Here is a 13284-nt window from a genome sequence, read left to right as displayed (position 1 = left end):
CAGTACTGCTCTGGATGGTCCTCACCGTAGTGGTCGTACGCGGGGGAGACGAGGACCGCAGCGAGATGCACTCATCGTCCTGGGAGCAGCCCTTCTCGATGGCTCTCACGTAGCTGTGGCTCCTCATGCGGAAGCAGCCGGGCATTGGCAGATCCAGCGCCTCCACTGCCTGAGACTCGAGCTCGCTGAACACCGACTCGCAGACAGACTCAAACTGCCCGTTCACCTCCATCTCGCTCACCTGCGGACAAAGATCGGGCAGGTTCAGCATGCCCCCTGCACCACTCTGTCCTGTATGAACACCCTCAAGCAACAAGGGCACGATGGCCGGAGTCTGTTAGAAGGCCCCTCTGCACATGAAGAACAGGTGAATTGCACAAAAACACATCCCATTTTCCAAAGCAACAATTGTTAAGGGAAAAAAAATATACACAAAAAGAGGCTTCAGGCAGAAATTGAGTGGTATTTAGGCTCTTGGTTCCAGCCAAGACCAGTGGGAAGCTGGGAGTCCCCATAGTAGCACCTAGTTTACCTCACCCTGGGGGGCTGAAGCTCTGGCCATTATGACCATTAATTATACTGAAAAATTGAAATCATGCTTTCTTTGGTGGGTAAGAAAATAAAGGTCAGCTTAACCCCAGGACAAAATCAATGCAACCCACAGGCAACCGCAGTGATAAATCTGAGGGGCTGGGAAGCTCAAGTGCTGATGGGACAGCAAAGAGTTGGAAGGGGGAGGCTGGTAAGGTAAACAGCTTTGCTGCACGGGGGAAATGTTTGTATAACTACATCACCTGGCCGACTCCTCTGGCTGAGAGCAGGAAGGTGCAAGGGAAACCTTAGACCCTTTGTGGAGCAGACACTAGGTGGTGACAAAGACTTCCACTCACGTAGGTTAAAGAACATTTAAAAGCATGTGCCTTTGCTGCAGATCTTGCAAACCTGGAAACCACCTATCTCTGCTTGTATAGGAATGGAAGTTCATGTTTCTAAACTCAGAGTCGAGCCCTGAGCTTGGCATTAAAGCATCATAATTATCACTGTAGGAAACATACACACAGAAACCAACACTTGGGGGTTTTGCTACTTTTCACGCATGCAAAAGGCCATGATACCAGGAGAACATAGGACTGTATTAGGCTGATGCAAAAATATTAAATATTCTATTCCAGGATGAATTTTAGTAAGGAAAACATTATGCCAATTAATTCATACACAAAAATGAAAAAGGAAATCTGAAAGACTAAAATATTTTTTCATTAGGAAACTGCTTAAAAGAACACGGAAAAGTGGTGGGTAGTGCATTATAAGAACAATTCTACAGTGGTGGAGAATAGCCATATCTCTGCATAAACATCTCTGAATTAAGACTTTTTTAGATTGTTATTTTCTTATTCATATTGAAAAATGACACTAACTCTTTGGCAGACAGCTCTGTCTAAGTGTTAGATGTCTAGCTAAATAAATAAGCTAACCTAATGCTTACGGTTTCCTCTGGGACTTGAATTTCAGTGCTGCTTCTTTTAGATACATCCTAACCCTCCTTCAAGAGCATCAGCTCATAGTCTATCCAAAGTGCCTCACCTATATAACACATAGTCAAATAATCTGAAGCTACAAAGTCCAAATATAGAATACCACAGAAACTCAAACTACAGTTTCATTCTGAATGGCCCATTATTTGTTATGGTTCCAGCTGAAGTCTTGGTATCAATAACATCATGTGTTTTTTGACATTTCAATGATTTGACATCTCAGTGGTAAAGGGCCAGTATTCAGCACCACAAAACCTGTCTGCTACACTTCTGGACTTTTGTAACAAAGTTCTTTTAAACAAGGGATTTATCTAAATGATCCATTTAAGCAAACAAGTCAGAATCATACCAAGGACCTACAAGATTTACGAGAGGAACCACTGGTGCACTGTCCTGTGGAGTGCTAGCACTTTTGCAATTCTTTCAGATCTATCCCTGACCAATCCAACTGTACAAGCATTTTGTATGAAAGGACAGGCTATTTAATGATGCCAAAATTCATAAACTGAATGTGTGACAGTGGGATTTATTTTTCTTCTGATTTAGGATGAGCATGAAGAAGTCCTACAGAATATTGGGTTAATATTATGGACAGACCTTTGCACTTAATATATTCTGTGATATTTGCGCTATGCAGGTGAAAAGTTCAGAGGTTATCAGGGTTAAGAATGCATACATTAGAACAGATCTAATCTAATAAAATACTTTTAAAAATGTGAAATACTATGGACGTAATTTTCCTTTAGTGGCACAATCAGCTTGCAAATGATTCTTTGGAGGCATTCAAAGAGTTTTATTTCAGGCACTACACACAAGATCCTTAAGAAAGCCCTGTTTAAAGACACTACTGATGAGCACCTACTTTTGGAAAAGAAAAATGAAAGGTTAAACTGTTCATTCAAACAAACTGCATGTTGTGCCACTCATTCTTTTGCAAAAGGCAGGCTATGGCACTATCATATGTTATACTCACAAACAAAAATGTGTGAAAACATTTTATTTTTTTAAAGATGTTTTGAAAGCATGTAGCATGCAGCAGCCTGATTCTATTTAAAGCAATATCAAGCTTTTCCTTGGCTTGGTGCTTCCTGTCCAAGCTGCCCACGCATGCCCCCCACCTGGCTGATGGTGCTCATGGCTCTCATGTAGCTCTCGTTGCGGGAGCGGAACTTGGGGGATGTCAGCAGCCCTGCGGGGTCCAGGCTGTCCAAGCTCCTGTTGATCGAGACTTCGCTCACTGCCCTCAGGTAACTGTGGCTCCGGATCTGAAGCTTTGGCGAGTGTTCACTGGATATCCTGAAAGATTTTTGGGGAAAAAAAAAATAATATATATATATATATATCTCATCAAGCACAAATGGGCTCACCAGGAGCAGGGATAAACAGGTGTTTTTCATAGGGACAACAAGATTTGAAACAGTCATCACACAATCCTTGTATATTTATGAAATAAGGATATGTCAGTTCATTTATTGTGCTGACAAGTTGAGAAAATGTTGGCTGGGTAAGTAGCTTTACACGACTTGATGTCAAATCAGAAGTGTAAAAAACACTATTGTGTTTCTGAAGTGATAGCATTCCACACTTTTCTAATACCAGTGACAGATGAGATGGACAGGTAGTCAGAAACAAAGAAACCCTGTAAGTAATGGGCACAAACGGCTGTACTCCTGACATATGTGCTTAGAGTCAACCAGCAAAGGTTACAACATCTAGATACAATTTTCCACTTGTGAGATGTTTTATCCTCTGGAAATGTTTGATAAATGCCGTTTCCATAATCCAACGCATCCTATAAATATGTGAGTCACAAAAAAATGATCCATGTCATGCCTTTTTTACAACACAATTAGTTTTCAGGATACTTCTTTTTCAGTGATTAATGATCAGATAATGTATTGAAAGGGTGATTCCTTGATATTTTCATTTAAATGTGTTCAATATTCTCCAAGTATTACAAAGCCAACAAATTAATTATTAACAACTTTTTCCATTTTGAAATGTAAATCTGACATGGACATTTGCTTGTATATGGAAGAAAAATCTGTAACCTAATTACTGGTTTAATCTTGGTCCTTGAACCTTTAGAAATACATACCTGGTTGACCTGAAAGAAGAGGATCCATTTTATGTCTAATTCCTCAAGCATTTGCGGATATTTTGCATTCAACTAGCTAATGATGGCAATTAGCATGAGCAATTTCCCAGTGGCATGCACAATTCTGGTAATTGTCAACGTATTTTAGGAGGACAATTCCATTGTGTAATTGTACACCTAAGTAGTTCACAAATTGGGTCTACTTCTGAATGCTACAATACAGTAAAAAAATCTAGGCCATCTCTGCAATACACATCTCTGCAATACACATCTCTGCATTCTCTGGCTGCTAATTACCTACCTAATAAAAATATGTAAACTTCTACTAATTACTAGGTATGCCCATCACAAGATTAAGATAAATCCTTTGCTTGCCATTTTCATTGGGTATGCAGTGCAGTACCTACAGCAACCCTATGCATATGCTTTGACTCCTTAAGCCATTTGATTCCACATGTCAAAAGTAGAAAGCTTTTTAGACATCATAATTACTAATGTTTCAAATGACTCATAGAAAGGAAGAGACAATGATGAAAAAGTGACCATTACTAACAGCTAGCTGCATCATTTTGATGACTAGCAGTAAAAAAATCCTGTCCATTATATGATAAAAAATAAAGAAAAAAGAAAATAGAATGAATAATTCAGCAGACATAATTTTTCAGATGCATGCAAGCTACTTCATCGCCCTGCAGATCTGTAAACTGATTTGCATTGCCTGAAATGCATTTCTTAAATTAATTCAAAATGTATTTTATGAATACGTTTTGAACAGTTTGCTGCCAATATGTGACATGCAAAATTCAAATATGCTTGATTAGCTGCCAGTTAGTCAAACGCGTCACCTGGGGCTGTCGCTGTTCACTGATTAGCTGACCTCGCAAGAACAGACTGCAGTACATCGCAAAATTCAGTGCACAGATAGTGCCAGACAGAAATTTGCAAGTGCTGAGGCAGGTGCCCTTTAAAGATTGGAACCACTCTATCAAGGTGCAGGCACCCCGGGCAGCAAGATTTTGCTGTTGCAGCCAGGGTACAGATGCTCCCAGTGTCATGGAAAGCAACCACAAAAGGTACAGAAATTCATTTTCTGCATGCATTAGCGTAGCATAAGAACAGTTTCTGAGCTCTGCAGAAAACAAAGGCATCCATCCATGACAGTAAATGTTTTTCTGTTGTTTCAGATGTGGGTGGTCAGCACAGCTGCCTTCTTTCTCTCATTGCTCTTGTTCCTGAATATATGACTGGCCAGTTTGGCACATATCTAGAACAATGTTTTACAGGTGGCCACTTATCTTAGCCTGCACATATCTCCCATCTGTTGTTTAAACCAGACTAGGATATTGGCAGCTGTTGGAGGAGGTGGCTTCGTGCTTACTGATTGCTACAATCACTGTTTCATGGTAGTGATGGGGAAAAAAATAAAAATTTAAAGCATAGACAAAGAAACATCTGAAGGTTTGCATTTATGATGATTACTACTACCTTTATAGCTGTGTAATAAATTGTCTCTATCTCCTACAGTACACTTCAATGAACAGCTGAAATGCCACTGGAAATTTTGAAATCATTCAAGTTAAGCATGAATCTGGCGATGTACAACAGGGGAAGATCTGAATGTCTAATTTATTTTTTCAAAGTTACTACCACCTGTAAACAGCAAATGAAAATAACATTTTCTTCCTTAAGGGTTCAACTCTATGTCATGTTAATTCTGCATTGCCTAAACTTTTGTTTGTGACATTGTAATTTCCACAACTTAGTACGATAGACAAGGGACTAAGACTTTGGGACAGCTCTTAGGGCCAATATAAAATGGCCAATTAGTTCCACTCACTGCATTGGATATATTAATTGGCAGAAGGAGGATGTGAATTATTAAACAGCTTCAACAAGCTCCTCAAGTGTGCTGCATCATTTCTGTGCTGCATTGCCTTCCTGTGTGACATGGGACAAGTGCTCAAGGGCAGTCCTGAACTCAGTGCCCAAGACCTTTCCCAGGGTCTTACACGCAGCTCATCCTAACTGTGGGGCCTGAGGGGACTGACCAGAAGTCATGTTGAGGTGGGTGGAAAAATGAAGATCAAATAGGTGTGCAAATGAAATTTTTAAGCTGCCTTTGCATACTGCCCATTGCTTTCTGCTCTATACATTTCAGACGTACTGAGGTTGAGTCTCTCATTTTCATTAAAGGCTTAAAATGCACCCATGTAATCACCCCTAAGACCATTGTAACATCCATGTTGAGAAATACTTTCAACCCACTGTTACAGATGTGTTTGTATATACACATCTTTAATTCAGATGGAAACACGTTTTGGTCTCTAATGTATTTAACTATTTGTAGAGTAAGGAGTTGGTCTACAGAGGTAAGCAGAGGAGAAGCTAGAGCTAAGTGATTTGCTCTGGTTTATACAGGGAGGTCTGGGATGGAGGCAGGAAAAACGTCCTAGCCTGGTGCCCAGCTCAGATGATCACCGGGCCGAGTGAAGGTGGAAGGAATGCCATAAATTCTCTTTACATACCGCTTTGTCATTTCTGACTTATATATTCTGTCCATAATTTAGTTCATTCACATATATATTAAAGGGTATAAAATATAGTGTTAGCAGGTTAAAAATGAAATAGCTTTGAACATATTTCTGGAAGAGTTTCTTTGCATTCAAAATACCTTTGAAATGTCAAAAAGAAGGCAGACAAGAAGGATGTACCTGTTCACAAGAACAGACAAGCTTAGTTTTTAATATTTCCTTTTCATTTAGGAAAGCACAATGCATGCTGTTGTATATGTGCTTTTTATGAAAAACACTTTCATTTACTACATTTCGTGTCTGAATGAAAAAAGGGAGAGACTAGACCAACAATGTCTGCTTACCCCCACCCCCCACCCCCACCCCCTGCTTAGGCCAGACACAACAGAAAGAAGTGTTGTAATGAAAAATATTCCTAAGACTGGATTGTCTTCCGCAAGTTCAGCATTCAGATTCATAGCACAAAGCACAGGGTTGTGCCAGTTGGGTACTGTGCTATGCCAACACAAAATAACAAAGCAGAATAAAGGGGAAGTCCAGAGACATGTCCTGAATACCTCTGGAAGCCAGCAAAGGAGCGTGCTAAAAACGGCCTTTGAACAAACAAGAAGTCCCCAGAAACACATCAAACCCAACAACAAGAAAAAAAACCTAACTCCGCAATCCAGCACTATTGCTAAATATCCTGGCTCTCATTTTTCTATCCTGTAATGGACAGCTTAGCTCCCAGGGGCTCATTTACCATAGGCTGAATGCCCCATCTCCACTTGGCTAGTGTGTATATTCAACGTACATCTCTGTGCTTAATGTTATTTGCATTTTGGTTTTGCTAGAAGGAAGAATAACTGCAGTCTGACACTGAGCAGACACTGAAGGACATCAGGGAAGATCATGTACAGAACAAAGTCATTCAAGTGCATCTGTCTGATTCCAGCCATGACATGGGTCACCAGCCTGGGGTAATTTGATCATGTTGGCACCTATGTTCTGCTGCTTTTTCAGTGTGGTGAACACAAAGCTGTCATGCTACTGACAAAGATAAGGGCTGTACATAACAGTTTTGAGCATTTCCTCCCTCACCAGGGATTTTTCCAGGTTTTGAAGATCTCCAGTTCCGTTTTTGTTTAGAATCAAGTGAACCTCCTCATGAGAATTTCCTACCTTGAAGCTAAACAAATAACTCTCTCCTTAAATCCTTGGTGTGTTGCTAAAGAGCCAAGTATGAGAAAGAAAAATCTAAAACTTGGAGACAACCAGAAAAGCTCATCTGCTGAAGAGCAATTTAATGTTACCAGCACAAAACTGGCATTATAAGAGATGTGATTAATCAGACTACAAACTGTCCTCGCTGTATGGACCAACCAAACCACAAAACCATGCAGGACATGCCTGCATTAATAATCTCTCACCTGGTGTAGCACAGGGTGAGAAGAGGCAGAAACTGTGGTGCTTTGTATTTGTCTCTGCTTGATTTTACAGACCCTGGTAGGGCTGAAGAGGAAAGCACTTAAAAACCCAATTAATCCAGAAGTCTATACAGGTTAGTGTCACGCAGCTCTCTAATGTGTCTTTCTCCAGCTGTTGCAGCTTTTTGAGTAAGCACATGGTATCCTGCCAGAGAGCTCCTGTTTGTTTCACTGAGGACAGCAGGAACCGATTTTTTTTTCTTTTTTTTTTTTTTTTCCAGGAATTGCTTCAAAAAAGCACAGTCCCCTTTAAAACTCCCCATGTTGGACTACTGCCAGCTTCAGAATCAGCCATGAAACTGGTTATTTGTGATTTTACGAGAGGGAAACCTCTCAAAGGACACTAAAGCTCGGGGTTGGGATTTTTTTTCCTTTTTGTTTCAAGGTGAGGGAGTTGATGTTGTGTGACCACGTTTACTCCTTTTTAAGTGCTAAAATGTCATCAAACAGAGCTGGCTACTGCGTAAAAATTAGCACACACATTCAAGCAAGGCTCCCCCTTCATCTCAAAGATCCTCCTAGGTGAACTGAAGGATCCTTTCACCTGCCGCTGACATGCTGAATCATCTCCATGCTTTCTAGACAGAGCGCATAAAGAATAGAGCATAGCACGGAAGTGACACATCGTGCCATATGCAATTGAGTTGGCAAGAGCAGATGGAAGATGATGCAGGCAGACATTATACAATTCTCTTTAATCAGAAATCTGGTTTACATGCTGGTGCTGATTCCCATGTGGGGGTGTGTGTGGGGGGAACAGTTGTGAGCGCTCTTCTCTTCCACCCTGGAGAGTGAAAAGAGATGCTGAAGCATAGCAACTGCTCATCCCAGGTGAACCAGCTCAACCCAGTGACGCCAGGGTAAGCTGTTACTGTATAGGAACACACATTTTTTATATACACTGGAAAAGAAATCCACCCTCTCTTGTCACACCTACCCTGGTAAGATAATACATCTTTGAGAGTGCTCACCTTGAGAAGAGAAGCTTTTCTCTCAGAAGACCCACAGAGGAAAGCTGCAGGCCTTATCATCCCCTGTTACCAGTCTTATCATCCCCCGCTAAGGATCTTATCATCCCCCGTTATCAATCTAACTTAAGTATACCTACAAGCAGGTTTTGGAGGTCCTTGCTTGAGGAAAAGATCTCTAAACTTCACCAAACATGGCACAAGGCTCTTCCCTCTTTCAGTGTGAGCATCCTTTGGGCTGGCAGGCATAATCCCAGGAACAAGCGCTACTCAGCAGCAGAGATATGTTTATCTAAACTGGAAAAGCTCTTGGCATGTATTAGATATTGGGCTAAGAGCAAACACTGCATGAGGGTCTGAGTAGTTAGCCCTGCCTGGACCCCTTTGGTCCCTGCTACGGTGAGGACGGATCCTTTGCTGCTCTCTCCAGCTGTCTTGTTTGCTGCGGACTTCTGAGGGATCCTTCATCTGCATCAAGGCCCACTCTTCCAAATCACCTGCATCAGCCCAGCCTCTCTCTTCATTAAACATCTCCAGAATTCATTTGATGAACTCTACTCTCTCAATTTGCTGGCAGAAAAGTCAAACCCTCCTTCCTACAGAAAGCTCTCCGTTATCTCCTCTCAGCTTGCCTGTGTGATCCCATATAACTTCATGCTGCTGGTGGCTTCAGCATCACCCCTTCCCTCTGGTGAATCTCAGAAGTTATCTGCAGTCTGCTCAGATGAAACACTCATTTCAGTAAGTCAAGAGCTTTGCTCTGCTAGCCAAACACCTGCAGCAAGCCCTCCAAGAAGCAGGGAAGGTGGTGCCTCAAGGCCTGCTCAGGCACAGCTTAGGCATCGGACATGAACTACTTCACCACTACATTTCTAATTGCTGCTGTTATCATAAGTGACTCAAACGAGACTGTCATTTCTCTCCTCCTCTCAGGTGTTTGGTAACATACTCAAAACATCCTTTGGCACACCTGTGGATCTGCACTTCCTGACGCATTCATGGCAAGGAGAAAAAAATGAGCATCTTAGTTTTTTTAGGTTGCTCCTAGTCAGAATACTGACAGCTGTTTTTTTTTTTTTTTTTTCCATTTGTTTGCTTAACCTCAGGGTATCTGTGACCAAGATATTCCCCATTTCAATGTTTGTGCTATTCTAGAAAAATCACTGTCTCCAAAGGCCCGGACCTTACCTGCCTAATTAAATTTTCAGGTCACCCCCATGCATACATTAAAAGTTTGATGAATTCTGCTGGTGGGAAACCCCAAGAATTATAGCTCTCTACCAAACCACAATAGGAGAGCTGTTGCTTTTCAGGAACGTCACCCAGGCTTCTGCTGAGCCAGCTGTGTAACCAGCCCTCTCTGCTTAGCACCATGGTTTATGCAGAAGCACCGGCTTGCTCCCAGGAGTGGGAGGATCGCATGCCTGCTCAGCTCAAAGGCATCTTCTGGGCAGGCTTCCCATAACTGAGCATCCTGCTGCACTACACCAAGTTGTGGTATCGGTCAGTATTTACCTACAAATTACGTTTTCCAGGTAAATACTAAAATGGTATTCACTGATGAATGTCAGGGCAGTGTTTACTTAGGAGCAAATTTTCTTGACACAAACATTTTCAGTGTTCAGTGTCCTCAGCTCCACGTGGATCTGAAACCAAGTGATGGTCACTTACATGCTGCATGGCCCTGAGCCTGCAGGCCCTACCATGCATCTGCCAGGCACCGAGCTCAGAAAGAGATTTCCAAGCATCTGGGCTAGATCTGTACAAACATCTCCCAGTGAGATCAGGAATGCTTCTTAGTTTTGCAAGTCAACAACCTTACTCCAAAACCTGTATATGAATAAGCAGCCACCTGTGTTTTTCCAAAAATGCATTTTACATAGCCAGTTTTCTCAATTCCTGTTCAGTCTTCTGCCATTTTAAAAGTTTCAGATATCTACCAAAAAAAAAAAAAAAAGCAGGTACAACACCAGCTGTACAGATGTGCAACACAAACCAAAACTATCGGAGAAACTCTGAAAAGTACATCTCAAAGCAATGAGGAGGGTAGGCAAGTAACTCTCTAAGGAAAAAGAGAAAAATACCAAATCCAGCTAAGCTAGGGCTGAGCTCACTTTCATGTATCTTTGAGAACAGCACTACCTGCAAAAGGATGCTTGAGAAAGCAAGATGCAATACAGGGAAAAGCATGCTACACGGTTAGCTCTCCTGCTGTGGCTACGAGTTATTTCTTGATGACACTTGCAAACTACTAAATTGGACTGTAATATGTGCTGGTGGGGGATTTTGTCGCCTTCTTTCCCTTGATGGTGCTATTTTGAAAGATCATATGTGCACTCTCACTAAGTGGCTATTTCAGTATCCTCTACTTTAGCTGTTTTTTATTTGAAGAACACTAAGCATTTTAGAGTGTCTGAAAAAGAAGACTGCTTTTTCTTATTTTCCAAGCAAGTACTTTTGACTTACTATGTTTTGTTTCTGTGCAGCCACCTGGGAGGTGTTGTCTTGAAATGTCAAGTCAACTTGACATTTGGCTTGAATGCCAGCCGCTCCTGACAGGAGGGTTTGAGAGGGGGATGAGAAGACAGAGCAGTGACCTCCTGGATAACTTTACCAACAGTTTCTCAAGCTGTGTCTGGATGAGCATAGCTCAGAGCTCAGGTGTGACCTGCAGCTGTCTTTTGCTATTAAAATAGTATTTCAGGGGAAACTGTTCGAATGGGAGTTATCACTGAATAACAAAAAATACTGCCACCTCTCCTGTCATACCAGAGAAGCTAGAAATAATAACTTTTCTTCTATACTTTTATGCAAAGTAATGTCTAGAGTATAAGTAAATTAAAAAGTGATGGTGTGAAGTAGGGTTCCTAACAAATTCTCTGCTGATTGTCTGGGCTGCAGTCTTTCCTAATCTAAGAGATTTTCCCTTTTAACTCTGATCTTGCACAGCCAAAGCAATACTGCAGGAGCAGGGAGACTTTGCTTGCATGTAACTTTACCAGAGCTATTCCTCAGAAAAAAAGAGGAGTTGCTACCATTTTCCCTTCAGCTGCTTTTACTTCAAAAGAAATCCCTTGAAAGAAACCCAGATAGTTCAAAAAAATCCATCTGTCCATGTATATTTTATAATTCTCTCTTTTCATTCCAAAGTCATTACAGCTTCGTTTTGTTTTGTAGTGGTTACAGACAGACCAGACTGCTGTCCTGAGAAACAACGTGAAGTGGTAACGCATTATTTCCAGGTATGTGTGAAATACATCATTGCCTATGCAGTTTGGTTTGTCAATACTTTTATAAACAGGATCAAAAAACTGAATACCTCCAGTTGGAAGCCTGCAGTTGATTTATATTGTGAAAACTTTTCTGATTACTAGAATGCTTGAAAGATTTAAAATGCTGCTTAAGACACATTTCAATTTTCCTTCCTTCCTTCCTTCCTTCCTTCCTTCCTTCCTTCCTTCCTTCCTTCCTTCCTTCCTTCCTTCCTTCCTTCCTTCCTTCCTTCCTTCCTTCCTTTTTTTTTAATATATTAAAAACAAAATAAAAACCAGATGACTTATGTGTTAAAGGCTATCCTTTGGACAGACTTTTACACAATGTATCCTGATGAAGCAGAATTAATGATATTTTGGAGTACGAGAGAACAAAGGAAAAAAATATCTTGAGAAGCTTGCATAATAATGACAAATCCAGCTGGGAACTGAAAGGGATTTTTTTCTGCAATTTAAAACAGTTATCTTTTAAACCCGTGAAAAATAAATACCCTGAAACATTTATTTGGGTCTGAGACTAAAGGAACGGAGAACCATTTATCATGCTGTTAGTGTCAAGGGCAATGATTCAGATGGAAACAGTAAGAAAGTAAAAAATATTTCTGAAACATGGATCCTTTTCAGGGCTGAGGATCTTCAAAGGGATTGTGTACCTCATTAGCGAGGAAGAAAACCTTTAAAACCTGAAAAAGTCAGCTGGCATCTTGACCTATAATAGCAGGAGTTCTTAAGTATTTCCAAATACTTATTTGAATTTAATTATCTTACTTAGAATTAAAATGTGTGCTTTACTGAATTGGAATACTGCTCTTTTCCAGTGAAAAATTAAATAAAATCCACTGAAGTCTGGTGAAAATGAGAAAAAGTGCCCAAACATCTTTGTTTGCATAGGGAAAGGAATAAAATTAGTTCTTCACGAAGGACTGATTAATGGAGTGCACTAATCCTGTATAAATCAGAAACCAGCCAATCACTTGTGAATGAGATAGGAAAAAAACATCTCCATTGGATAATATAATGATCCTGGGGGTGTTCAAGGAAAGGGTGGATCTGGCGCTTAGGGACATGGTTTAGTGGGTGACATTGGTAGTAGGGTGATGGTTGGACCAAATGATCTTGAAGGTCTCTTCCAACCTTAATGATTCTATGATAGGTTACATGGTGAAGCTGAAGATGGCCCCCTGTACTACTCAGATGAAAATACCTGGATATCTATTTTTTTAAACACTGTAACAGAAAAAACAAACAAAAAAACAACCAAAAAACCCCAAACCTAAGCTCTAAAACTTCCAAGATAAGTGACTTCTACTTGGCATTTAAAACCATGGGCAATGGCCTGTGACTCAGGGGTTTGGATTTCAGTTTTGACAGAAATTTGCTGTGACCTGGAAGGGAAGTCATATAAACTCTCAGG

General features: G+C 40.9%; 1 protein-coding gene across 9 annotated transcripts in view; it reads right to left on the bottom strand.

Annotated features, from left to right (window-relative positions):
- DLGAP1 (DLG associated protein 1) overlaps positions 1–13284 on the bottom strand; it is a 413506-nt gene that overhangs the window by 91194 nt on the left and 309028 nt on the right. For all 9 annotated transcript variants that reach the window (XM_066992807.1, XM_066992808.1, XM_066992810.1 and 6 more), the window contains 2 exons: positions 2654–2831; positions 1–241 (listed from right to left, as the gene is read on the bottom strand). In XM_066992807.1, coding sequence (XP_066848908.1) covers positions 1–241; positions 2654–2831 — 419 coding nt within the window. The remainder of the gene's footprint in view (positions 242–2653; positions 2832–13284) is intronic.

The sequence above is a fragment of the Anser cygnoides genome, chromosome 2, assembly GCF_040182565.1.
Source record: "Anser cygnoides isolate HZ-2024a breed goose chromosome 2, Taihu_goose_T2T_genome, whole genome shotgun sequence".
Lineage (NCBI taxonomy): Eukaryota > Metazoa > Chordata > Aves > Anseriformes > Anatidae > Anser > Anser cygnoides.
Note: the sequence above shows the minus strand (reverse complement) of the source record. Positions and strands in the feature narration are given on the sequence as shown.